General features: G+C 40.3%; 1 protein-coding gene across 1 annotated transcript; it reads left to right on the top strand.

Annotated features, from left to right (window-relative positions):
• Positions 1-15: 15 nt before the first annotated feature.
• Positions 16-27,926, top strand: LOC308308905 (protein cycle-like; the record flags this gene model as incomplete). The annotated part of the gene is made up of 16 exons (XM_080754361.1): positions 16-41; positions 582-784; positions 9,165-9,312; positions 11,457-11,614; positions 12,314-12,393; positions 13,389-13,481; positions 14,889-15,003; positions 17,082-17,231; positions 21,260-21,494; positions 22,127-22,233; positions 22,613-22,763; positions 24,365-24,420; positions 24,535-24,649; positions 24,790-24,874; positions 27,128-27,206; positions 27,769-27,926. The coding sequence occupies 16 exons, from the start codon at positions 16-18 to the stop codon at positions 27,924-27,926; spliced, it is 1,959 nt and encodes a 652-aa protein (XP_080610487.1).

The following is a 27,926-nucleotide window of genomic DNA, read 5'->3' as shown; positions in this document are numbered from 1 at the left end:
GACCACAGGAACATCATGTCCAGCAAGCAGCAAGTAACACGGTAAGACATGAATGGAAAGCGGGATAGTAGAGGCTATAATGGGATCCTACAGCCTAGTGTAGGCTACACAGTCAGTCAGCTCAGAGGCGTCAATTGGGTATGGCAAGCTATGGCAGCTGCCATACCTTGGCAACAGGGGGAAAATAATAAGCTGTACTTTTCATTGTGCGTGTTGCTAAGGTATGGCAACATGACTGGTGTCTTGCGCGCGACACCAGTCATGTTGCCATACCTTAGCTTTTTCTGAACTGACGCCACTGGAAGAGTAGTAGGCTATCCCCCTCCTCCCCCCGCAGCAGTTGTGTCCTCATTACACACTGTCCTGTTCCCGGCACGTTTCTTCACCGCCCCCCCCCCCCCCCCCCCCCCCACACACACACACACACACACACACACACACACACACACACCATCCCCTCACGTTTAACAAAGGCGGGGAGGCGGGGGAGTTGGGGGGGTAAGAAAAAAATGAAGTCAATTATACAACGTCTATAGATGTCTGCTCCTCCTAGCTGGCTCTCTCCTCTCCGGCGGTACCAGGCTGCTAGTAGAGCCACTGCTACAACTAGTAAATCCTCCTCCCGGCTCCACATGCTCCCTCTGCCTCTCGCCGGGAAGGGAACGGGCAGCCTCCTCCTCCAGAGCAGGAGGCAGCAGCAGCAGCATGTCGCTGGGCGACTCTGCGGCGGCCGGTGCCACTGACCACGGGACAGTCACAGCGGAGGACCCCCCTGCACCTCCAGGTAAGAGGGGAGACTGTAGATTGGCTTTTCAGTCACTCATTCTTAATTTTTTTATTTGAGTTGATTTTATTCATGGAGTTATTCATGGTGAACATTATTTTTTAAAAGTTTATAAAAAATCGTTTGAAATGTAGTCTATGTTATTATATTTATTATGTCAAATGAAACCTAATGAAAGATAGCGCCTAATGTCTATCTAAAAATCTAAAATTAGACCTTTTTGGAGAGCATTAATTCAAAATATATCGCGTGAGTGATGATAGAATCATAGAAAGCACCGGCCGGCACGGGTTCCTCCAGTGGAGAGAGAGAGTGAATGAGCTGCATTGCTCCACTCGCCCACTGGTCCACTGACCTAATTTCGAAGGAGCCAAAATATGTCTCAAACGCCGAAACAGCTCCCTCTGCTCTGGCAGGGAGTATAGCAGCGAGCCCCGGCCGGCATCCTCTGACAGCCTCCGACCCTCTCATGAAACTACTATTATTATTATTATGAACATGTATGCTACTTTTGGCTTTGAACTTAGTTGTCACATTAAGTAGGCTGCTTTTCAATTCGCCCAAATAGGGGACGTAGCCTACACAGTCTTGTCCTGTCCTGGCCTGTCCTGTCCTGTCCTGTCCTGTCTTGTCTTGTCTTGTCTTGTCTTGTCTTGTCTTGTCTTGTCTTGTCTTGTCTTGTTTTGTTTTGTTTTGTTTTGTTAAAATAGGGAAAGAACACGGCGTACTAAGACCGATTATTGCCTATAACTCCTATGACAGCACAGCTCCAGTGTGTCAAATGTAAATTAGCTACTGTTGTTTTATTGTCTGCTTGTGAAAATGTGTCAATGAGACTTGAGAAGTTCTAAAACTTTAATACAGCCTATCCGGACCTACACCACATCGTTATATATCCTACATACAGATACAATGTCTTTGTCAAATAGCCTAGTTTTGATGTTAGGGCTATTTATGGCACAAAGAGCACATTTGTCGATAATGGGCATTTAAACTGCCACTTGTAACCAAGATTTGACATAAATATTACAATAGATCAGATACTTAACTCTTAATCAGAGAAATAAATAATACTGTAACCTATTATAAATTAGAGAGTGCTAAATCATTTTAATTACATTAATTAATTAAAATTAATTATAATTCCTCAGTTAATTAAGACTTGAGTGAGCCACGTTTCATAATTATGATCTTTCATAAGGGATCATTTAGTTGTATGATCAATATACAGAAAGTTCATAGGTTTTCTATCTTCATAAATTGATCATCATGATGTCTCAGTACAGGATAAAATGACATCATAGATGATGCCTAATTACATTAGTCTTCACAGTTTAGAATAATCTACTCAAATGTTTAATTTAAGGAAAAGTGGACAGTTTAAATTTAGTGTAGCCAAACTATACCAGGGCACCTGGAGAGATATAATCGCCCTTATGATGAAAGTGTTTAGCTGAACTATAAAGTGTATAACAATTATAAGCATTGCCAATTTAATCTAAACCCATTTAGACCTTAGATTTGATCTGCTTTAACCATTAGTTTATACTTTGGCTATTCAAAACTAGCAGATCTACAAGCTCGTAGCGCAGTACCGAGTGCCGCGCTACAAGCTTGTACAGTAGATCTGCTATTTTTGAAAAAACATGGAAATTTGAGCAAATCTTTGAATATGTAAAGCGAACTTTTTTAACTCAGATTCCAGCGTCCCTGGAACAACATATTTTGAGATGGTGTGTCCACAGTCATGTACACATAGGTCTATAACTGGAGGTCTTTGAAAAGGTATATGAGAAACACTGATCATAGATACGTTTTTCGAAAACCTTACAAGGATTTAGAAGACATATTGTAGAATCAGCCTCAGGTCTTAAATATTAAAAAATAGCAGATATACAAGGTCACAGCGCAGCACCGAGTTCTACGCTGCGAGCTTGTAGATCTGCTATTTTTGAAAAATCATGACAATTTGAGTAAGTCTTTGAATATATTGACCCGATTCTATAAATTCTCATAAATCCTAACAGGTTTCTGAAAAAACCTATGTTTCTATGCCAGCGGTGCTCATTTACAGTAGGCCTACATCATGGCGTCTGCCACATGGCCCCAAAAGATTGTCAAGCCTTGCATTCTTGGACGCTAGTATAGGCAGTGGTGCAAAGTAACTAAGTACATTTACTCAAGTACTGTACTATGAGCCTCATGGCTCGGCCGAGTCATATGGGCCTCATGGCTCGGCAAGGCTTACTTACTTACTTACTGTACTTAAGTACAGTTTTGAGGCATTTTTACTTGACTTGAGTATGTCTAATTTCCAATACTTTTACTTCTACTCCACTACATCTCGGATCCAAATATTGTACTTTTACTCCACTAAATTTGTTTGAAAACTTAGGCAGTTACTAGTTAGTTACTTTGCAGATATAAATCATAATATTACAAAACACACATTAACCACTATAGCCCTATTTTTTTTTTACTTTTTTTTTTACATTGGCTATTTAAAAAAAGTTGTGATCTGCTATTTTCAAACATTTTGTACTTTTACTTTTGGTACTTTAAGGGATATTTCACTTTTTAAAAAAAAGAAAGTTTGGTCATTTTATCATCTAATCAGGCTTTTGGGAACACCCAGGACAGTTTTTGAATAGCTTCATTCAGTATTTAGATATTTTATATTCGTTTCCTCCCATTTGCCCCCTTCCTATACAAACCCACTGTAACTTTAAACTTCATTTTAACCATGGAAGATTGAATAAGTCGATTCGATAACTTTCTTTCATTTATTTCTATTTTATTGTATTTATGTATTTCTTTTTTCATTTCCCCCCCAAAATATTAAAAATAAACGAATAAAGTGTTGTGGAATATCCCTTAAAGTACATTTTGATGCCAACACGTTCATACTTAAGTACATTTTGAATTCTGGACTTTTACTTGTAACAGAATATTTCTATATTGCAGTATTGATACTTTGACTTAAGTAAAGAATGTGAATACTTTTGCCACCACTGCCCAGATGATTTTCAAGCCTTGCATTCTTGCTTGCTATAAGGTCAGTGGTTCTCAACAGGGACGTGCAGAGAATGTTAGAGGCAGGGGCTGACATTTCTAAAGGGGCCTTTTGGTGAAAATATTGAAAATAGCAGATCTCTGATGTCATCAATATTAAGCCCATAGCTTGGAATGCCCATATATGGACATATTGTGTGAGTGGTCTATAACATAAGACATCTATGATGTCAGACGTCAGTCATATCCATATTTGGGGAAATATTTTGTCCAAACACATTTTGTCCAACTTAAACAACCAACCGCAACTCGAATCACTCTTGCAAATGAATTCTGTCCTGTGCGAATTCCGTCCTGCGTGACCTCGCCCTTTAGGACAAGGTCGCTTTTAAGGGCGTCTTACTGGTAATATATACTACCGTATATTAACTACTTTTGTTGGGGACCCGGAACCTCCCCAAGGACCCCTAGGGGTCCCCGGACCACTGCTATAGATTGGTCGCAGCAATGTCGATAGAGAGTGTCCTTGCTGTGACATTTTGGTCAGATAGGTTGTGTTTTGTTGTTTTATTTTATTTTTTCTATGATTGATTACTCACTGATAAGGGAGAAGTGGAGAATTCATAAGAATGAAAACGAGTAGCCTACCTTTTTTTTAATTGAGTTTCATTTATATCTCATAAGAAAAAGAAAATCTGCATTGAACTAGACTGCCACGTGTCCTGAAATCGTAGCTCAATGCTTTCCTTTTGTGTTCATATATAAGGACATAGGAAGCAGGAGATTAAGGGAGCAGGCTACGGTGATTCCTGCAATCTCACACACATATTATACAGTAACAATATATGAATGGAATACTGTGTGTGAATTGGGGCTGTGACTAATAAATATGTATTCTCTTCTCCTACAGTTGGTCGACAGCGTGTTTTCAATCAGTTTTTTCTATGGACTAAGTACTATGGACGTTAGAAAATGAAATTGCCAGGAGAAAATCTGACACAGAGAGGCCAACCCGATAAAAGAAAAAGTATGTTTTGTGCCCCAGTTTTTGCTCATGTTATTTATGGATAATAAGGATGCTTTTCCCTATTGGTCACCAAAGCACTTTGCATTTCAAAAGGACTATACCAGTGTATTTCCTTGTACATAAGAACAGAAAAGTTTACATTGTATGCTACAGTTTTTTTATTTTCAGGAAGTCCTTGTTTTCCATTACTTTCTGTATGGCGTTCTCACACTCTAGGATAATAGAATATGCTCTGCACATTAACTGGCCAAGCCACCAGGCACCACAGAAGCACAGAATTATTCTAAAATGAAAGATATGAACAACCACATACAATATAACTAGAGTTAAGAGGAGGGTGATAGGTACAAATATAGCACTCAGGGGTGGATTAGAGAGTGTTTGTGTGTTAGGTGCCAAGAAGAAACAATTCCAATTCTGTGTCATGTTCTAGCTTTGTCATAATGTTTGTTGTAAATGTTTTCATGCAATGGTTTCATGCCAAACTTGTACCTCCATTTTGAACTTATTGATTGATTGATTGAATATTTTATTCCAATAGACATTTATTTATAGACAAAAAATAGGTTCAGTACAAGTAGAGTTAAACACACTGCCTAACAGGAACACCCCGAATAAGTCCTTTACGGTCTTGTTTACGTTGGAGGTCCTTGGTATTCAATTCATGGACAATTATATGGCTATTATTATAGTAACTATGAAAACGTTGGTTTATTAGGATAAATCTAGTTTACCTTACTTTATATCCCTATTAATTAATTGTTAAATAAGTGTTTACACTATTTAAGCTCACTGTTGCCATTGATTATTATGGTCAGAAATTACACTGGAAGTAATTTTCACATGAAATCTACTACTACTACGTAAAATATTTAAATATATATTTATTTTATTTATTTGGAAATGCATGGCATTTCTAAGGGGTGTTTCTGAGTCCACGGTTGAATGATTCTCACTTATAGAAACCATTCACATACTGTTTACGTGGGCTCTCATCCAACTAATGCATTAACTCTTCAGTACATTACATCTCTGCACTTTTAACTGTTTGACGTATGGGTTCCTCAAAGGCACTGTTGTAGACATGCCCTTTATCATCTCTTCATTGGAATAGCTGCAGTATATAGGTCATTAACTGGGGATGGTTGTCCCATTTTTCCGCAATGATGTCAGTCACAACAAAGGACGGCATTCCAAATGTACTTCCAAAATGTGCCTCGCAGATGTTTCAGGTAAGATGCCCTTCCTCGTGTGTGCATTGGCAATTTCACAATGGACCCAGGTGGGTCATGGGTAAGCCTAGATGTTCCCAACTAGCACAACAGGTCTCCCCACAGGGGAAGCAATGATCGCTTAATGTAGGTTACTACAACATCAAACAATTCCCTTTGTATCCAATATGCCTCCCTCTAGTCTGGAGAATGGCCCTGTCCTTATTTGCCACCTCTCTGTGGCATATTGACTACTCGAATGACAATTTAATGTAGTTCACTCAAGCTGTGGTTATTACAAAAAGATCCTAGGTAGTAGCTACTACTGATTGATTTATCATCATGATTATGAAAGGAACACTTTCACTGGGACATTAAGTAAGTTGGAGTTTGAATGCACTTGGAATTTGAGGGTCGCTTTCAAATATCTACTCACTACTTGTTTAAGTGACTTAGATACAGCACTAAAGGTACACACCAATGCAAGACCATAAATGGCAAATGGTGCATTTATATAGTGCTTTTATCCAAGGTGCTTTACAGAGATTGCACATTACATTCACCCATTCACACACACATTCATACACCGTTGGCAGAGGAAACCATGCAAGGCACCAACCTGCTCACCGAGAGCAACTAGGGGTTCAGAGTCTTGCTCAAGGACTCTTCGACATGAACTCAGGGGGAGCCCGGATTCGAACTGGGAACCCTTCGGGTTTCTCTACCCCTGAGCTATGCCGCCCCTGAGACCATGAGACGAGGTGTCTCTAGAACTTTGTTTGTGTATACAAAATTGCTAAAGTTCATACTTTACAAACAACTGACAAACATGCTGGGGAAGGTCATCGCCTATGAGTCTCTACAGCACAAATAGTTTGGGCATGATCTAGCATGAAGGGTTAGGGTTAATACTGAGTATGTTTTATGACCAATCAGGCACAGGTAATCATGTGACATTAGAGGCCACTTGTTGCATAGCATCGACAAGGTCATAGATTACCCACCAGTAAGATGCCCTAAGGGCGAGGTCACGTAGGACGGAATTTGCACAGGACGGAATTCATTTGCAAGTGTGATTCGAGTTGCGGACAGTTGCGGTTGGTTGTTTAAGTTGGACAAATGTGGACAAAATATTTTCCCAAATATGGATATGACTGACGTCTGACATCATAGATGTCTTATGTTATAGACCACATGAGACTCACACAATATGTCCATATATGGGCATTCCATAATATTGATGACATCAGTGATCTCCATTCATGGGCATAGGTATTTGTAAGTGAATTCTGTCTAGGCCATATATGGAGCGTCCATATATGCACATTGCCAAATATGGGTCAACAATGTGATGTCGCAACAGGTCAGCTATAGACATTGAGGCGTTACCTACTCACTGACTGACTCACTGACGTACGGACAGGACCTGCCGGGTTTGATAGTAAATGCTTCCTACCGTCGCAATAAAACCTCTCAGAGCGAGTGTACGGTGCATATCAGTAAGGTTAAGGTCATGCTGTAATTGGAACTTAAAAAAAAAAAAGAATTACACCTGCTTGTTTGTTAGAGAGGTTAATGTAGGTCTATACGTAGGCCTAAATAGAGAACATAGTGTACTGTACATACTGTACTGTACTTGACCCTGTTGAACCTTTGTCCCTGTGCCAGAGCATGACCTCAATAACCATGGAACAAAAGAGTTTATTTTTCCTTTCCTGTGGAGCCAGTGGGTTTGCAATATAAGTAAAGTAATTCATAACAAATCCTAAGGATTGATAGTATGCCCTTGATTAAATGATGTTTTAGGGAGTTTGTGAGAAATACCAAATAAGGATTGATAATCTATAACCTTGAAAAACAGCATGTCGCTTCTCAGAGTTTTTGATTTGATTTAATTTGTTTTACTTAAACACTTGTATGGAGACAGTTTTCAGAGAATTATTTGTGACTTGAAAAATGTTTGTTTGGTTTGTGTCTTGAATTGTCAGCTGTGTTGTACGTACCTCTATTGCCGTTCTATCTATTGCTCTTGGCTGAAGAAAACATCGGGTTCTTATTCACAGTAATGTCACCAACACCACTAAAATGATGAATGAAATGTTACAACCTAGATTTTACCTTTGGATGGTGCATGCAATGTGCATCATTCACTTTCCTTCACGTGTTTCTCTTTCATGTTTTTAACATGCCATTTGCTCCTTACTTGAATGGGCAACTGGACAATGTGGGTCATTCTTAATGGTCCTATTGGAATGCACCCATCACTTTACCATCCCATTCTCCTTTTCTCCCACAAATTCTGAATCACATCTGAAAGAGTCTGGTCCAGTCAGTGCAGGAAGTAGGTCAGTGTTACAGCATTACATAAGCCTTTAACCTCACGTGGCACGTGCAGCTTCCAGAGAGAACATCCACAGCATAGTCTGAGAATTGGCGCCCCGCTCTGACAAGCTTTTGTAGGTGCACAGATTTCCTGGAGTTTCCTTACAAAATAAATACAGACATGGGCGTCACACGGGGGGGGGGGGGGGGGGGCAAGGGCGGAGGGGCCTACCTAGTGCCGCGCTGCAAGCTTGTAGATCTGCTATTTTTGAAAAGTCGTGAAAATGTGTGAAAATCTTTGAATACCGGTATATGTATTTTTTTAAGCGAACATTTGTAACTGTAAATTTTGCTTCTGGGGGGGTCCCTGGAACTAAATATTTTGAGATGGGGGTCTGTGGCCAAATACATATAATTTTGGGGGTTCTTCACATGAAAAGGTTTTAGCACCACTGACATAGAAAGATAGGCTTTTCAAAAAACCTTAGAAGGATTTGAAATATTCAAAGACTTACACAAATTTTCATGATTTTTCAAAAATAGCAGATCTACAAGCTTAGATGCCGCACTGTGAGCTTGTATATCTGCTATTTTTCAAGAGTTAAAGCACAAAATAATGCGTTCTAAATGGGTTAAACCCCTCCTCCCCCCATGAAGAACATTCATGGGGGGCCCGCAGTGAATCCTTGTACCCAGGGCCCAGAATTTGGTGTGACACCCCTGCGAACCCCACTGAACCATCAGCTTCAGTAGTTTTGGAAGACCTCTGTCTGCCGTTGTGTACTGATTGAAGTCACTTTATTTCCAGTTGTAGAAGCATCAGCAGAGGACACTCCTCCGGCTGCCAGCGCTCTGCCTGAAGGGATTTCCTCTGCCCACCTTGCCACCATGCCGTCTACCCCCTTACTGCCGGTGGTAGACCTGCCAAGGAAACGTAAAGGAGACATAGACGATAGGTCAGACTGTTAAGAAATATATGCATTTACGTTCAAGTAAACATGTATGGTTTTTGAGAGTGCATTAATTTTTTGTATTTTCTTGTTTGTTTTGTATTTTGCAGGCAAAGTCTTGAAGTAGAAATTGAGGATGACTTGCTCAGCAGGTAAAAAGCAATGCACGCAAGCAAGCTAAATGTTCTTAACTTTAGATTAGGAGCACATTGTGGGAATTCAGGTGGCATAGTGCAGTGGTCCTCAACCTTTTCAGGCCACGACCCGCAAAATAATCATATTTTAACTGGGGACCCCCCACCCACCCTGATGAGCACTAAGAGTCGAGGCATTACATTTTCTATAACACGGTTCTATTGTGAAAATAGCAGATCTACATGCTCACAACGCCTCGCAACGATGTAGATGGGCTATTTTCACAATTTCTGCCTCTAATGTTTGGCAATTTGACCAATGTTTAATTTGTTATTTTAGAGGTATTAAAACGTCCTTAAATTGTCACTTTAGAAATGTGCCACGGTTGGATACCCTCTACACCAGGGATGTCAAATTCAATCCGGCCCCAGGCTTGTAGAGCATACATTAGAGCATTTAGGAAAAAAAGGTGATCAGCACTCTCTCTCTCTCTGAAGATGACAGCATAGCTAGGATAGCCTGGTTAATAAACCAGACTGCACAACACCACCCCCTGTTGGTAGTGCCAAAACGAAGTGTGTGATAGAGTCTGACGCTTGCAGTCAGGCTATAGCTAGGAATACCTGAACATACCTGCAATATCCAAACTGTACTCAAAGATTACACATATAGGCATGAAAATGTATGTTGTTAAGAAAATAATTTATTTTTCAAAACTTTGAAAAATAATAATAAACGTTTTTATTATATAAATATATATATTGTGCTGCATCAAACAAAATGTTTTGTAGCCATTTACAAATTATAGCAGGGACTGTATCAGGAATTGAGATATTCTATTATCAAATGATTTATTCTTATTGGCACTTAAACAAATGGCATTTCTCGTACCAAATTTCTTGTAGGTCTCAACTGTAGGCTAATATCAATAATGAAAGTAGCTATTTTACTTAATAAGGAACACAATTTGTTTTTCTTTAACAATTTGTTTTTCTTTAAAAAATATATCATTTATAAAGCTTGGCTAGATAGGAAATCATAAGAATGAGTCAATGGTTCTCAAACCTTTTTAGGCCGTGACCCCCAAAATAAACATATTTTAACTGGGGACCCCAATCCTGACAAGCACTTGGAATTGTAGGTATTACATTTAATGTGACTCAGTTCCGCAGATAAATATTGTGAAAATAGCAGATCTACATGCTCACAACGCCTCGCAACGCAAGGCGTTGTGAGCATGTAGATCGGCTATTTTCACAACGTTCGCCTCTTGCTTACTTAATATTTGACAGTTTGGCCAGTCCTGTCGAATATTCGACTATTCGAATACTTTGAGGTCGAATAATTCGAATACTAAAGATCACTATTCGTGAATGCCCTAGTAGGCAGTGGGAATTGTATTGTGAGAAGAGAAAATATTTAACATTTTAAATATGTAAATTATAAATATGTTTCATTATGCTGGGAACATTTTAATATCTGGGGTCTCACTTACGTCACACTGACACACACTTAGACTTAGTCCTACTCAGCACGGGGGTGCAAGATGGCGCCGGGCCCCCTCACGCAGACCACCTTGCACCTCCCCCGCACATCAGAGAAACCATTTTTACCGAGTTGCAAATGCTCAAAAACAAAGGCGACTTGCTTGAAACACACATTTGCATAATGGTCGCGGACACCCCCTGAGCCATTGAGTCCTGCCGCCGGGCCTGGACCCCATCAGGGATCACTGACACCCTCTGGAATCCCTGATCATAACCTCAAGTTGAAAGTAGGCGCACCAGTCATGCTGATATAATATAATAGTAATTTTGATGTTTGGTAATTCTTTGTTCTAGATCTGAAGACGATGATCAGCACCCTAAACTGCAATGCTTCAGGTTAGTCCATAATGTTGATGTTAATTTTGTTTATTTTCTAAAAGAAACAAAACAATCTTGCATATTTGGAAAAGATTGTGTTCCTTGATGAGTCATTTTTGTTATTTAATTGGAAACGCTGTCAACATACAGGGCGCCCCACAGCCAGATTGAGAAACGACGGAGGGATAAAATGAACAATCTGATCGATGAGCTTTCAACCATGGTCCCTGCCTGTATCCCGATGTCTAGGAAACTTGATAAACTCACCGTGCTACGAAAGACAGTGCAACACCTGAAAGCCCTTAAAGGTAAGCCTAATCGCTGTCAATGTCAATTTGCTAGCATTTCGGATCGTGTTTAGTTTTCCCAAAAGGGTTCCTTAATCATAATTTATGTTTTTATAAGTTTTAAATAGTTCTATAATGGATAGTAATCATTCTATTGAGTGTTTATTCAGGGTGCCGTCGCGTCTTTCTAGTTCTTTAGTAAACAGAAAATAAATGTTCAGTTGGGAATACCAATTTCTCTAGCGTCACCATGTGGCTTATTTATCACCCCTAATTAGGATTTATCCACCCCAAAGAAAAAAATCACCAATGAAAATATGACAATTGAGAATAAGATATCATTGGTGCCCTAGTAAGATAAGCCGATATTTGCCTATCAACAAAACAATCACTAGAAATGTATCCAATCACCTGTCCCTTCAAATGGTTAATGGTGTATATTTTTCCGTGGCAGTTGTTCAGTGTCTGTATCTATACATATTGTAGTGTGTTCACACTGTAAAACTGTTATTGTCTCAACTAGGGCTTATGTTATGTTCTTTATAGCATGTCAATGAGTTTTTACTTTCAATTATTTAGTCAGCACAGGTGTCACTTAGTGCCAAATGGAACACATCTCTTGAAATATTGATGTTGACATGTTGATGTTGGTGTCGACACAGCAGGCGACCCCAGCAGGAAACAGCTCACATGTGTTCTGTGTCTCTCCTCACTCAGCAGGGACAAGCAGCATCTTCCCTGACAGCACCTACAAGCTTTCATTTCTGTCTGACGATGACCTAAAAAAACTTGTGCTCAAGGTAAGCCTGCCCTGTATGCATCGGCCTATGTTTTTGCGCCTCCACATTGATGCGCGTTTAACATGGCGTGTTACATTGAGCCACTGCTCCAGTCTAATGCCAGGCAGAACCAAAGTGAAACTGATTTCAATATATGTCGTTGCTGAAGACATGCTTCCTATATCTAGCCTGCTAGTTTTCATCATAGTGAGCTACAAAGGAATAGATGAAAGTTGAGAATTGTCTTCTTATGCCACAGCAACATGAAATTGTATACATTAATAACATAAAAATAAAGTAAGCACAGCTTGTTTTTCAATGTGCACACTATGTAATTTTATTGAGGCATCTAAAAGTCAAATTGTTTCTGGATCGGCAGTATTGCGAGATTTGGTTGTCAGGCTGTCAATGGTTGACAGTCTCGAGATACTTTGTCACGTTCAGAAACATGCATTGTGGTCTTTAGACACTTCAATAAAATGATACAGTGTACACATCGAAAAGCAACACAGCAGAAAATAATGTGTTATACGTCTTTTTTTCTTGGACCGAGTATGTTACAAAGGTCTCAAGTGTTCACAAATAAAAATAAAATAAAAAATCAGTGCAACAGGGACGTTTTCAGAAACCAAACTTAAATTCATAAATAATTTCCGGTACAAATCTGGTACCAGCATCATGTTGATGTGTCAAGGCTACTCTCGTAACTAAAAATAGTGTTTATACAATTCATGTGGAATGGTTATTGTGAAAATTATACAATACCAGGGAAAGATTTGTTTAATTGAAAACAGACGGTATGACTTTAACATTACTTCTTCTGTGTGGTATAGTGCTTGTTTCAAAATGTGTCACAAAATCCAGTTCACCAGTTTGTTTCTTTTTTTCTTATTTGACCCATTAAGACCGGGAACGCATCTGTGTCACGTAACCACTTTAACTGTTATTTCTTATTCTTTGGCTATTCAAATCATTTTCGTCTCCTGCTCTCTCTCTCTCTCTATCTCCATTAACAGGCTGCGGATGGGTTTCTCTTGGTAGTGAGCTGCGATCGAGGGAAGATCATTTTCGTCTCAGAGTCGGTCTCCAAGATCCTCAACTTCAACCGGGTGAGCAGGACTTCCACATTGTAGCTACAGTACCTTGTATCTACGGTCGTTGACCAGATTTCTCAACCTACTTTTCTATTATATCATTACATTATATCGACTTTTTGGATGTTCAGACTGTAGCTGTGATAGGATAAAAAGTAACTACCGTAATTGCCGGACTATAAGCCACAGCTTTTTTCCCATGTTTTGAACCCTGCGGCTTATACAACGGTGCGGCTTATATAGAGATTTTTACAGCTAACAGCCAGTTAGTTAGTTTTACAATGGTCTTTAACAAGGATTTATATATAGATTTTTACAGCTAACGGCAACCAGGGGCGCTCTAGCGGGAAGCAGGAAGGACACCTGCGGCTTATAGTCAGGTGCGGCTTATATGTAAACATTTTGTTTTTCTTCCTAAATTTAGCTGGTCCGGCTTATATTCAGGTGCGGCTTATAGTCCAGCAATTACGGTATATTTACCATATTCACACATCATATTTGGGGGGGGTTAGAGCAAAAGGTGATTATGGTCAATTGATAGCTCTCAAATTAAAGGTAGGGTAAGTTATATTGTTTGGTTAAAACCAGGGGCCAGTTGTTCTTATTTAAAATGAAGCGAACACAGAACTAAAAGGTTCTATGATTGTCCACTAGTTGCGCTGTTCTGGTACCAAAAGCAACATGTTCTCCATAGGATTCCATTTGATTTTCTTACCTTAATAAACATTGTCATAAATACTTTATGATTCCTGTCCCTAGTTTAAAACCTCGTTTCAATCCATGATATGCGTTTTGTGAAAATATGGTCCAATTTATGTTACAATTGATGTTAAAGCAGGGTATGCTGTAGGAGGGGCTTGTGATCATAGGCTTGTGATGGTTCATCTTTGTGTTCTTTATCTTCGGCAAGCTCAAGGCAATGTCCTATGTATCCCTGCGGTTGCATAACACAATGCCAATAGCATTGGTACCCACATTAAAACATTGATGGCGACACCCATACAAGGGCAAAAAAGCGTCATTTTCGCAGCATAGAAACCAATGGGTTCCCACCATCCATATTTTCCATATGTCTATGGTTAAAACAAATACGTTAGGTTTTTAAAGGTTAAAGCAAGCACTATATTCTGATAATAATCATTGTTATAGAGTGTTTGTTCAGTGACAGCTCTTTAATAAACAGAAAATACATTCTCAGGTGGGTTGACAAATTTCAGCCAACCAGGAAAGTTTTAGTGGTCCAGTTCCAATTTTGTCTGCTCCATTTCTTTGTGCCATCACTTCCACTTTCTCTCCTGATTGGATAAATTAGGTATCCTGACCTGAAAATGCATTTTCAGTTTACTAAATAAATAAATCACTTAGCCTTTAACCTTTTTAAGGTAAAGATTCTGTATGTAAATTTGGTTCAACTGTTCACAGCTGGAGCTCATGGGTCAGAGCATCTTCGATTACATTCACCATAAGGACATCAGTAAGGTCAAAGAGCAGCTCTCTCCCTACGAGAACACAAATGAACGCCTCATAGATGCAACAAGTAAGTCACACAGTCAAATTTAGGGTTCAACTGAGCTTACTCGATACATTGCAGCTGTGTTTACACAAGCTACATTTATACAATTCAAATCATACAGGGTCCCCACGGTCATGAAATTCCTGAAAAAAAAAAAAAAAAAAAAAACATCTTCCAGTCTTGGATGGAAAAGGTTTGGAATTTATCAAGGGTCCTAGAAAAATATTTGGCTATGCATTGTTTTTGGCTATTGATTTAGTTCATAAAACGAACGGGCTTCGTGATTACAGCTTAATGTGTTTGACAAAAAGATCTACAAGCTCACAACATTCTGCTGTGTGATTCTCTGCCCTAGGAATAGGTGGTGCAGCAAATAATTGTGCAGCGCATTTGGAATGGAATTCTATATTTTATGCTTTATTTTTGCTACATATAATATGTGTTTCATTAAATGACCATTTCACTGCTGCTTTATTGCTATAAGAAAGGTCAGTAGCACATGGGAATAAGAATGTGACTCTGAGAGTTAAAATCTCTGACACTGTCGTCATACTGTAGGGCTGTGGTTTTCAACCTTTTCAGGCCGCGACCCCCAAAATAATCATATTTTACCTGATGAGCACCAAGAGTTGAGGAATTACATTTTGTATAACACGGTTCTATCGTGAAAATAGCCGATCTACAATTTCTGCCTCTAATATTTGACAAATTCGGCAATGTTTAATTTGTCATTTTAGAGGTATTAAAAAGTCCTTAAATTGTCACTTTAGAAATGTGCACATACCCTCTATACACTTAAACTTGTTGGTTTGTTGAGTGAGAAAACAATGTTGCACATTAAGCTAATCATCTGGGGACTGTGGGGGAAGGAGGAGGGGTCTTCACCGAAGATGCTGGTGCCTCGAGAGCGCTTCTGAGGAGCCTACTTTTTCCAAGCACATCATACTCTCCATTTGCACACTCGTAATCCATGGGCTTAATAGAAATTCTCGCAGTTACTATCAAAACCTCCACCGGCTGTCAGTCAGTCCGTCACACTTTTGCCCTACTCATATCTCCGCCACCGTTGCCCCTATCCATGCCAAACTTTGCACACACACTCCTTGGCTGCCAAACCACAACCCCTCATTTTTCACATGGCCCTCTTCTAGCGCCACCATGAGGCAGATTCTTGCAAGACACATTTTTGGACACTGCTCCAACAGATTTTGCCCTAAAATCACGCAAACCGGTACACAGTATCTCTACAGTCATGTCATCAAAATCATCTGTCCCATCTAGCGCCACCATCTGGCCGATTTTTGAAAAACACATTTTTGTCCCTGCTCCTACAGATTTTGGCCTGAAATCACACAAAGCAGTACACAGTATCTCTAAAGTCATGTCATCAACATGGATATGTCCCATTTCCCATATTCCCTCCTGATTGGCTACGATTGCCTTCTAAAGTTTGTCTACAGTATGTGACCTGACGGTCGCTTAACTCCCGATTAGGGAGTCTTACTGGTGTTATCCAGGTTGTAAGGCTGGATATCTTGGACAATATAATAACCAATCAGAGGTCAGAAAAAGGTTAACTACAAATTATGTTTTGTGATGTCAAGTGAATCATGACCAATCGTGTCTGATTGGGCATACACATACTATATACAATATATATATATATATATATATATATATATATATATACACACACACACCACCAGTAAGACTCCCTAATCGGGAGATAAGGCATGTATGCACAAATTGGCCTTAGCAACCTCATGGTGGTGCTAGAAGAGGGGCATGTGAGAAATCAGGGGCGGAGGTTGTGGTTTGCCAGCCAAGGAGTGTGTGTGTAAAGTTTGGCATGGATAGGGGCAACGGTGCCGGAGATAAGAGAATGTGATGTGACGGACAGACGGAGGGACGGAGGGATCGGTCGCAATGATGTCCAGCCTTACAACCTGGATAACATCACTCAAAACACAGGTTCACTTAGCTGGCTGAATACAATAGTGTGTTGCCTATAGCAACCACACTACCGTAAGTAACACTGTGGATTTTGTCGGATTAGATAGATTCCCTGTGTTTTCTTAGTGTGTGTTTTTTCTTTTGGCTAGCTGGGTTACAGGTGCAGGCGGATTCCCCAGTCGGAGGGTCCCACTTGTCTACTGGTGCTCGGCGATCCTTCTTCTGTCGCATGAAGCACAGCAGAGTCCAAGGGAAGCCCGAGGCCAAACATGCACTGCCTTCTACATCCAAAAGAAAGGGTAGGTACAAGACAGTAGAAAGAAAGTAGGCTAGCGGTACAGGTAGATTAGACGAAAGGTAGGTGGTGTACTGTACACTTAGAACAGGGGTCTTCAAGGTTTTCAGGCCAAGGACCCCTTAGTTGAGAGAGAGATGAAGCAATACATATTGTATAAAATTGTTTTGCAGATTTTCACAGATTTCATAGACTTGTTTGACAGCACTGTCATCAGTCTATGTTGGATTTGTGTTAATGTGTTTTATTCAAACATTTAACCACTTAAACTGTCGATACTTACATTTAGTTGAAAGGTTAGGTACAGCTGCATGACCTTGTGGCCAAGGCCATATTAACTTTCATTGTTGAAAGATTGATGAACATTCAGCTTTCAATAAAGAGTTTAGAAATGTTTTAATGGACTAGATGTTCATGAAAATGTAATTCTATTTTAAAACATTATGTTAAATTAAAAAGATACTGGAGGTTCTTTTTAATATTTAGTATTTTTTCTACAGCTGCATATTTTCTGTACTGCGCCCCATTTCAGAACACAATAAATTATGGCCACTTTTTTTGCAGTATACCAGCTGTTCCTAGTTGAGTTACTTACTGAGCTATTGATTGTGTGCTTATGTGCGTGGGGTGGCACAATATGTTTCACTTCTGGAGCAAAGAGTTGAAATATGCAGCCATTAGACTTGATAACAGGTTCAAAATCTGTCTCTAGGCAACAGTATGTTTCAGGGACGTGCAGAGAATGTTAGAGAGGCATTTGACATTTCTAAAAGGGGCTTTTGGTGAAATTATCCAAAATAGACGACCTCCAAGCTTCGAGGTCGGCTATTTTCGGTACTTGATACCACACTAAACTAAGCATAATCAAGTGAATACTGGAGATGGGGCGTAAGGCATGGATTTCTACACAGAGAGGGCAATTCTTTCAACATTGCAATTCTTTCAACATTAGACGCTGAATTCAAGTTCAGGAGACATTGGACAAGGCAATTCTATGGCATGGAAAGGGGGCATTTGCATTTCTTCCTCCATAGTAAAATCGGCATTCATGGTCTGCAGAGGGCACTTTCTACAGACACGGAAAAGGGCAGGGGCTCAATCCCCCGCATTAAAGTCTAACATCTTGACCATCAGACCAAATGAATATCCCTAAGGATTGGGGGAGAGACCACTCACCAGACTTTTTGAGGCCATCAAGCTGAGGCAGTGAGTCACTCTGCTACATGTGCACATGCCTGGTATGTTTGGCCAACAGAAGGGAGACATTTCCGGTACATTTCCGACCTATATAAACGACACACTAGTTATTTTCTAACAAAGGAGAGCTTTTACAGTGGATGATTGTGGGTAGATGGGAGAGACATGATCACTCCCACATGATGACTCCCACACGCCTTTTCTGCGTCACTGATGACCCTAAAAGACATCCCCAGGCACTGTGAAGAAAAAAATACAACCGCCAATGCAACTTCACGATTCATAAAGAGATATTTATTCCTAATCCGACTCATTGGCGAATGGCGGGTGACGGTCTCACCAGTTTGTTTCAATTTACAAAAGCTGCATAATGTAGGTTGAAATTCAAGTTCACTATGCAATAGAAAGTACGCCTCAGGTCGACAAGTGACCTCACCCTAAAGGGCGAGGTCGCGCCACAGTGATGTGGACATCAGGTACGTGGACATCAGGGATCTCCATATATGGGCATAAAAGGGATTGTTCCCCTGGCATCACAGGGATCTCCATATCTCCATATATGGGCATAAAATGGATTTGTCCCACCTGGCATCACTGGGATCTCTCTAACAGGGCATCATTAATATTGATGACATCCAGTAACTCCATATATGGGCATAAAAGGGATTCTGTTAGTGTGACATGACAGTGACATCAGAGCATGATGTCAGAGCGGCAAACCCATAGACTCGTCTACACGGACAAGCTGTGATGTTTCTCATAGTAAACTGCGACCTTCGGTCGGAAATAAACTGAGACCTTCGGTCGCAATTAACATTGTCTTTGTGACCATATCCTTTTTAGTGCTTAATCAAATGAGTCCAGGGTTTTATTAATAATAATTATTAGACCATGAGAGTAATTCTTAATTTTTAAAGAAATTAATTTAGAAGAAAGGGTAGGTAGCCTACATTTAGAAGAAAGGGTAGGTAGTATACTGTACATTTAAGAAGGGTAAAAAAAAAGTCTGTCAAAACCCAAAATGTCAAGTCTTTGTATCTCAGTCTGGGAATTGGGTCAGTTTGGTTAAGTGAGAGCTCAAAGCCCACTTTGCACTCACACAAGAAATTGAGCTTTGGCGCCCTTCAGAGGTACAGCTTAGCAAGTGCACTGATTTAATCATCAGTGGAATGAATGTTTTCTTATGAACTTAAAAGGGCTGTAAGGTCAAGATTATGGTTTGTACAAAATAGTAATTGTACAAGGGAAAGAAATGTGTGAATAATAATATTATGAAATATACATTTCTGATATTTAGTAGCCTACTGATATCTTTGGCACCATTGTTTTAATGTTAATTACTTGTAGTTTTACAGAGTAATTCCTGTTCAAAGGGTTGTATCTATTACATCCTACTCAATAAATAGGAAAATGACGAACCTCAGTATCATAAAACCACGGTGACAAAGCTTTACATATCCAAGGTCACAATTATTGTTGATGTGATGGTGAACTATTGTTCTGACTCCATGAATGCATCTATTTCAACAGCATTACAAATAGGGCAGAGTGAGCCAGTGTTAATGTTGAAGACTACTGTATTTAAGAATTAATATATCTTAATATCAATACTGATTAAAAACGATACAACAGAGGCGCCCGCTGGCCTAATGATCCAGGCGCATATAGGCATGGATGCCTGGCAGCGTCGCCGGTTCGATTCCCGATCCCGATGACCTTTGCCGCGTCTCTCCCCATTTCTCCCCCCATTTCCTGTCAGTCTACTATCCTATCAATAAAGGCATAAAAGCCCCAAAAAAATAATCTCTAAAAATGATGCAATACCTGCCCTATTGGCAGTGGATATGAGTCTGTCTCTGTGAAATGAACACTTCTCATCTCATCTCATTCATATGCTGTTCTCTTTTTCCTCTGGCTGTGAGATAGTAGTGAGTTTTAACCATACTACCTACAGTATAACGCCAGACACTAACTCAAACTGTATGGGGAGGTACAATTTAACTTGGAGGAGCCCAGTACTATCACAGTGCTGTACTGTTGGACAAAGAGCAGCAATCATTATAATTAATGTACGTAGCTCAGTGGTTCCCAACCTTTTTCCTTGGAGCCCCACTTCTTACATTTGACAAAGATAAGACCCCCCATCGTTGCTGCCCCAGCCTTGAACACTGCGCTAGTTCAAGGGCAACTTAGCCTCAGTACCCAGGCTTCTATTTTAATAATACGGGCAACTTGACAGGTTTAAGGTGTTTATTGTCACATACTGTACACTTAGACAGCATCATTATACATCAGGGGTAGGCAACCTTAGGCACGGGTGCCAACATTGGCACAGTGATCACTGGCACACTGGCATAAGTGTGAGATAGAGTACTTTTTATTTTAAAGTCAAATATTGTTTTAAACATGGTCAATTAAATTAAGTCACCTATAAATTTGCAGCAAATTAGATCCTGCACATAATTCTACATTCATTAAAACTCTGAACTTTGACTGGGGAAGGAGTCGGGGAGATGGGTGGGTTATTGCATTATAACAATGTCCTGACAATCAAAATATGTCTGCATTTTTGATGGGGTGTCGTTAACAAGTATGTTCATAGACAAAATTGTGTGCACATCTCAAGCCTACACTCAGGCCAGGTGCTGGACATCAAGGTATCAGATAATGGAAAGAGAGGAACGCCCGCACACTGTTTATATGCTCCAAAAACGTACTTTTATTGTAGGCAACTGCAACGTTTCGACTTTACGTCTTCATCAGGCTAAAGTTCACTACACACATATACACATGCACTAGACACACATTTCATTTGTGTTCTCCACGTGTCTACAGATTCTTACAGATACTGTACTGTTCACTGCACTGGATACATGAGGAGTTTGCCCACCAGCCTGCTGGATATGGAGTGTGAGGCAGAGAAAGAGACCCCTCATCTCACCTGCTTGGTGACCATGTGCCGCGTCCATCCCCACAATCCCCAGCCACCTTCCACAGAGGTCAACGTCAAGCCCACTCAGTTTGTCACGCGCTGCGGTATCGACGGCAAGTTCACTTTCGTGGACCAACAGTGAGTTTCATTATTTGCTCTGCCCTGTTCTCCTGTTTATAATTAACGAATGAACTTGTCATTTCTCAACACACTGTTCCATTGTGGGAAAAAATGGCATTGAAAGTGTTTGTGAGAATACACCCTGGAGTACCTCAGTAGTTTCATCACTATGTCGTTTGACGTAACGTTTTCTGTCTTTGCCATTGTTTCTCAAAAGGAATGGTGCATCTCTTGATGACATCACATGCCACGAGCATAGTGCGTAACCCAATCGAATTTTACATGATTTTTTTTATTTTACTCAAGGCAGTTGTTCTGTGCATGTTTGTTTTAATTTGTCTCATTTAAAAAGTTTCTTAATTAATATGTCTGGGAGAAGCATGCAAGTAAGCATTCCATTAGAGTGCTACACTTGAATTGAAGTGAACTGAAAGTATGACTGTGGTGGTACCACCTCAAAACGATGAAAAAATAAGAACAGAGTAAAAGATAAAGGAAATGGTGTTCTTCTTTTTGCAAAAAAAGTTAGAACAAGGCACTCTTGAGGGACAGTTAAAAAGCCTTTATTTTGGTGCTAATGCATGGCAAGAACTATAAATAAACGTTCTTTTTTTATTTTATTTGTGTTCATGTCCTTTCTTCTCCACCAGAGCCACAGCTATCACAGGTTATCTACCACAAGAACTTCTTGGCACATCGTGTTACGAGTACTTCCACCAGGATGATCTCCAGTATCTGGCTGAAAAACACAGGCAAGGTGAGCTTAATGTATACTTTCTTACTCGCACCACAACAATGACATATTTTCCCATTATCACGTTTCCACTTCTTTCCATTTTTCTCCCAATTTAGTATTTATGCCAATGTCCAATTCCCTCATGCAGTTCCTGTCACTGCCAACCCTTACTTGTGATTCAGCTTGATTCAACTGAAATTGGGTATTCTTTCAAAAATTGTTCATTCGTCATGGGAGCCATGCCATTTGTCAGTGTAAAGCTGAAAAACCATGAAGACTTCTTTATGAAACAAAACAAAATGAGAACATATAAAGTCATTATAATTATGGAAGAAATTATGGAACCAAACTCTTCACTTAACACTTTGTGATAACAATACTGTTTGATATCTCTTGGCAGTTCTTCGAAGCAAAGAGAAGTTTGAAACCAACCGCTACAAGTTCAAAACAAAATATGGCTCCTACATTTCTCTCCAAAGTCAGTGGTTTAGTTTTATAAATCCATGGACCAAAGATGTTGAGTTTATCGTGTCAGTAAACAGAGTTCTCCCGTAAGTATTGTTTCAATAAACGTTCACATATTGTTATGTTTGATATGCTAAGTGTTTATCTTTATTATTGCTTGTTTTTTATTGTTTTGTTGTCATTTCATAAAACATTTTTTTTTTTAAACTAGCGCTCGGGTGGCTATAAGTGGTCGGGGGTTTGAATCGACCATGGTGCATCTGACTTTTGTCAAGCGTCTATACGAACACAATTCACCGTTTGTCAGCCTTCTGATTGGTCCCTGAGACTCCCTGACTGGCCAACCAGAAAAATACATTCACTTTTTGCAAGCGGGGGTGGAGTTCTGCAGTCGGAGAAAGTGGCAGCCGTCTTTCACCGGCTGTCCGCACTGCGGAGCACGGCCAGGCCGCTCGCGACCATAGTGTTTGCGATCAGTGTAATGAATAAGCTTCAACAGACTAGTTCACATGGACCTTATCAATGTAACTAAGAGTTACGATTGGGTACATATATTTTAAATTGGCAGAATTACGAAAAGCCAGCCTATTATGTGAGGAGAACTATAATCTGGCTGTCCTCTTCCTACCCAAGATGCAATGCGCTTTTTCTTTCTATTTCTATTCTCTCTCTGATCCAGAGGATTAAACTAATTAAAACATATATTTTCAGGGGGAAAACTACTGTTTTGCTATGTAATTACTGTACCTTTTTCTTCCCTTTTTATTAATATCACGTAGATGTGTTTTTTGGGGTACTTTATATAGCTGTAATGAGGCTATGAAAAAATAAAAAAATCCCATTCACTGCCACTATAAAAGAATCTGCAATGGGTGATTCTGTCCCACTGGGATTAAACAAATTAAAACATATATTTTCAGGGAAACCCCCTGTTTTGCAATGTAACTACTGTACCTTTGTCTTCCCTTTTTATTAATATCACCTAGATGTTTTTCCTTTGGTACTTTATATAGCTGTAATGAGGCTATGAAAAAATAAAAAAATCCCATTCACTGCCACTATAAAAACAATCTGCCCAGGGTTAATGTCCCACCATAGTAACAGGGCAGAATGGGGCGGGATTTGCAAAAGCCTGAATTGGCCTGCGTTCGGGGGCGGGAAGCTGGCCCGGGGAGGGTGATATTTGTCACTAAACATACACCTACCGGCAGGTGAGCCAGTAGGTGACCACACATTTGTGTGGGGAGGAATCAATTGGCATAGCCAGTAAATTGGGGAGAGAAAATGGTAAACAGAAAAATTATAATAATACAACTAAATAAATTACTTTTTAAATATGTTTGGAAACAGCTATATAATATATAGCTGACAGTATATTATATACTGCCATTGTTAATAAGATATCCAATGTTTAATGCATGCCATATGGCTTCAGGTAGCGCTATAGACAGGTTTCTGGTCCACGTTACACTGATAAAACTAGATGCGTGCGCAGGGTCCGTACCAAAATTAGCCAATGAAACCAGCGCTCCCCAAAACAACAGGTTTGGGGATTGGACGGAATTGATTACATGATACAGTCAGCTGTGCATTTAGTCTCAATGTTTGTTAACAAGAAACCTGTCTATTGGATCGCAGCAGTAAAATATTTGAGTATGCTAACGTGATTGCTACATCCTACCTATAGGGGGCCCTGCCACACAGAGGAAAGGGAACAGCCTGGCAATTCAAAAGCCTTACAGGGTAAGAGGAGACGTCTATGGTCTGTTTTATTTTTTCTTTATTAGTTTTATTTATTTTTTACGTTTGATGGACTATTTAATGGTCTTACGGTCCTTTCTCAACATCTCTTCCTAGATGACACTAAATGGATTCCGCCCATAATTCCAGGAATCTCCAATGAGTCTGATACAATGATCTATGCTGGCAGCATTGGGACCCACATTGCAAATGAGTTAATTGACTCCAACAGGTGTGTTTCGTTTGTTTGTACAGTATTCTAAGCCTAAGGCACACCACGGTGCACACATTGCCCATATAATCAACAAGGGAGTGAAAAAAGAACAACAAAAACATTTATTATGGCTTCTGTTTCCCTCTGTGTCCAAGCAGACTGAATTCCTCTCCATCAAGCGGAGCTGCCAGCCCCTTCGCTCCTATCCAGGATAAATTAGCACCCCCACAAACTAGTAGGACTGTAAGTGATCACCATTATCTGTGTTACGCAAACACAATGCATATTACTGTGTAAGCAATGGCATATTGCAAAGGGGTAAAGTAACTTAAAGGAGTAGTTCACCTCCAAAATGACTTTTTCTATATTAATTACTCAAGCCATGGAGACTTGAGTTCAATAATATTGTTTTGTATTTCTTGGATTCGTAAGACAACAATTTGATTATCGTTCATTTACCCCCATTGATTCCAAATGCATTTGGGTCCCCATCCGTAATCAATGGGGCTACACTTATTGCAATCAAATTATTGTATTAGGAATGCGACGAAAAAAAACAAAAAAATATTATTGAACTCAAGTCTCCATGGCATGAGTAATTAATAGAAAATAAGTCATTTTGGGGGTGAACTACTCCTTTAAGTACTTTTACTGAAGTACTGTACTTAAATACAATTTTGAGGTACTTTACTGGAGTTTTTCCAATTTTCAGTGCTTTTACTTATACTCCACTACATCTCAGAGGCTAATATTATACTTTTACTCCACTACAATTATTTGAAAACTTTAGTTACTAGTTACTTTTTAGATTTAGATTATTATTACAAAAGTAAGCAATTTACCCCGAGTGAGAGGACATTATGCTCTCATAATGTCCTGAGTGCGGGTGTTATCGGACGAGGCGCAGCCGAGTCCGATAACACCCGCACTCAGGACATTATGAGAGCATAATGTCCGACCCCGAGTGGTAAATAGCTTTTCTACCACTTTTTCCCGTATACATGAAAGAAAACACATAGTTGTAACTTGCAAGGATCTTAAGTTACAATCATTATTGCCTATAAAACTTCCGCGACGACAGCAAATAGTTCCACAAACATCTTCTACTCACCACCAGATGACGCCAACTCCATGCAGAGAAAGATGTCTAGCATACAGCTAAGCTAACGTCAGTTAGAAGGACCGTTCCGGCCGTAAATAGAGGCTGTTCGCTTCCAGAAAGGCATAGGTTCAGAGAAAAGGGGCTTTAAAGTTGGCGGATTGCATTGGATCCAAATAAATCGGCGACGATAGTACGCACGTTAGTAAACATAGGACCGCTGCGACCTTCATTTGTTGGTTGGGGGAAAGTCCCCGGATGTACACTGAGGCGCATTGATCTCGGACACACAACTTTGCGGCAGTAGTCCTCTCATAACCTCCGGAATTTAGCCAATCAGAATCCAGTATTTGAACACGTGACTCGAAAAAGTGGTAGAACATACATTTACCACTTAAGCCCTTCAGTACTGTATATACTGTAACGACCCAGCAAGAGATCAGGCCGTAACTCGCTCCGCCAAGCGGGCTAGCCTTCTTGGGGCAGCGGGTTGCTTCCTCGTCTGCTGAGTGGGGGGCTGGGGTTCGCGTCCCGGTTGGAGCGAACTGCCTCACTCAGTCTGCTAAACGTTACATTGGTGTCAGACGGGCGAACCCGTGGAGCGTGCCCTCGCGTGAGGGACGTGAGGGACCGGCCGTGTGCAGTGAAGCGCGAGGGCGCGCTTCTGTGAGGAGGGGGTAGTGTAACGACCCAGCAAGAGATCAGGCCGTAACTTGCTCCGCCAAGCGGGCTAGCCTTCTTGGGGCAGCGGGTTGCTTCCTCGTCTGCTGAGTGGGGGGCTGGGGTTCGCGTCCCGGTTGGAGCGAACTGCCTCACTCAGTCTGCTAAACGTTACAATACATTTCGGCCATTTGAAAATAGGTGATCTCACAATGCGTCGTGTAGATCTTCTATTTCCAAAGAGATTTATACATTTTATACATTTGAAAACCTGGGAGTACTTTCTACTTTTGGCACTTTAAGTACATTTTCATACCGATACCTTTGTAGAGTGCCGCGCTGCGAGCTTGTAGATCTGCTATTTTTTTTTCAAAATCGTGAACATTTGTGCAAGTCTTTGAATATTTCAAATCCTTCTAAGGGTTGTGAAGGACCCCCAAAATGATATGTATTTGGCCACGGACCCCCATCTCAAAGATTTAGTCCCAGGGACCCCCCCAGAAGCAAGATTTTAGTTAAAAATGTTCGCTTAAAAAAATACATATATTCAAAGATTTGCACACATTTTCAAGACTTTTCAAAAATAGCAGATCTACAAGCTCGCAGCGCGGCACTCGGTGCCGCGCTGTGAGCTTGTAGGTCTGCTAGCTAAAGTATAAAATAATTAAGGCCCCTTCACCTTGGGCCCTAGTAACTCAGTCCCGCTTCCCCCCCCCTTGTGACGCCCCTGATTCTAGGTGGCCAGTAAAGAAGCTGAATCTTCGTCTGGGTCATCAGCAGCAACCCCTAGCAGCAAATCTCCAGCAGAAACGACAGGTGTGTCATGAGATTTTATTTTGCATCACAATCTAGGCTTGTGGTGGATCTGGAGTCATGGGATATACTACTATGTATCATATCAAATGTTTATATTCTATAGCCTACTAGTGGTCTGGGGACCACCAGTGGTCCTTGAGGGGGTTCCAGGTGGTCCCCAGCTAAATGATGGGAGAGTTGTTAAACAAATGGACCCTTATAGATCTTTAACTCTCGATTGCGTAAAATGATAATTTTACACTAAATTAAATTTAGATTATTGTTATGCATCTCTCTCTATATATAATAAAGGCCTATATAATTTTGACCAACATATCTCTTCTATGGCACCAACATCAATAGAAGCATGAATGGAATTATGGACAAAATCTTATCCAATGACAACAAAATATTCAATTCTTTTGGGTCTGAGAGAGAGGCTAAATCTCATCAAATGGTGGTCGTGGCTCAAATGCAGAATAAATAATGGGCGTTGACATGAAGAGGGTTGAAACCTGCTGGTCTATACACCACTAAGTCTAGAACAGCAGTCTTATTTCTTTCATGCTCTTGTTTCGTCCAGGTGAAGCATCCCAGGTGGACTTGGACAGCATGGTAGTGCCAGGCTTGTGCAACTTCAGCAGCGACGACGCGGCCATGGCCGTCATCATGAGCTTGCTGGAGACGGACGCAAACCTGGGTCAAACAGTAGACTTCGATGATATTCACTGGCCTCTTTAG

This window comes from Nannobrachium achirus (assembly GCF_963921795.1).
Source record: "Nannobrachium achirus genome assembly, chromosome: 23".
Lineage (NCBI taxonomy): Eukaryota > Metazoa > Chordata > Actinopteri > Myctophiformes > Myctophidae > Nannobrachium > Nannobrachium achirus.
This window is presented reverse-complemented; position numbering and strand designations above follow the sequence as displayed.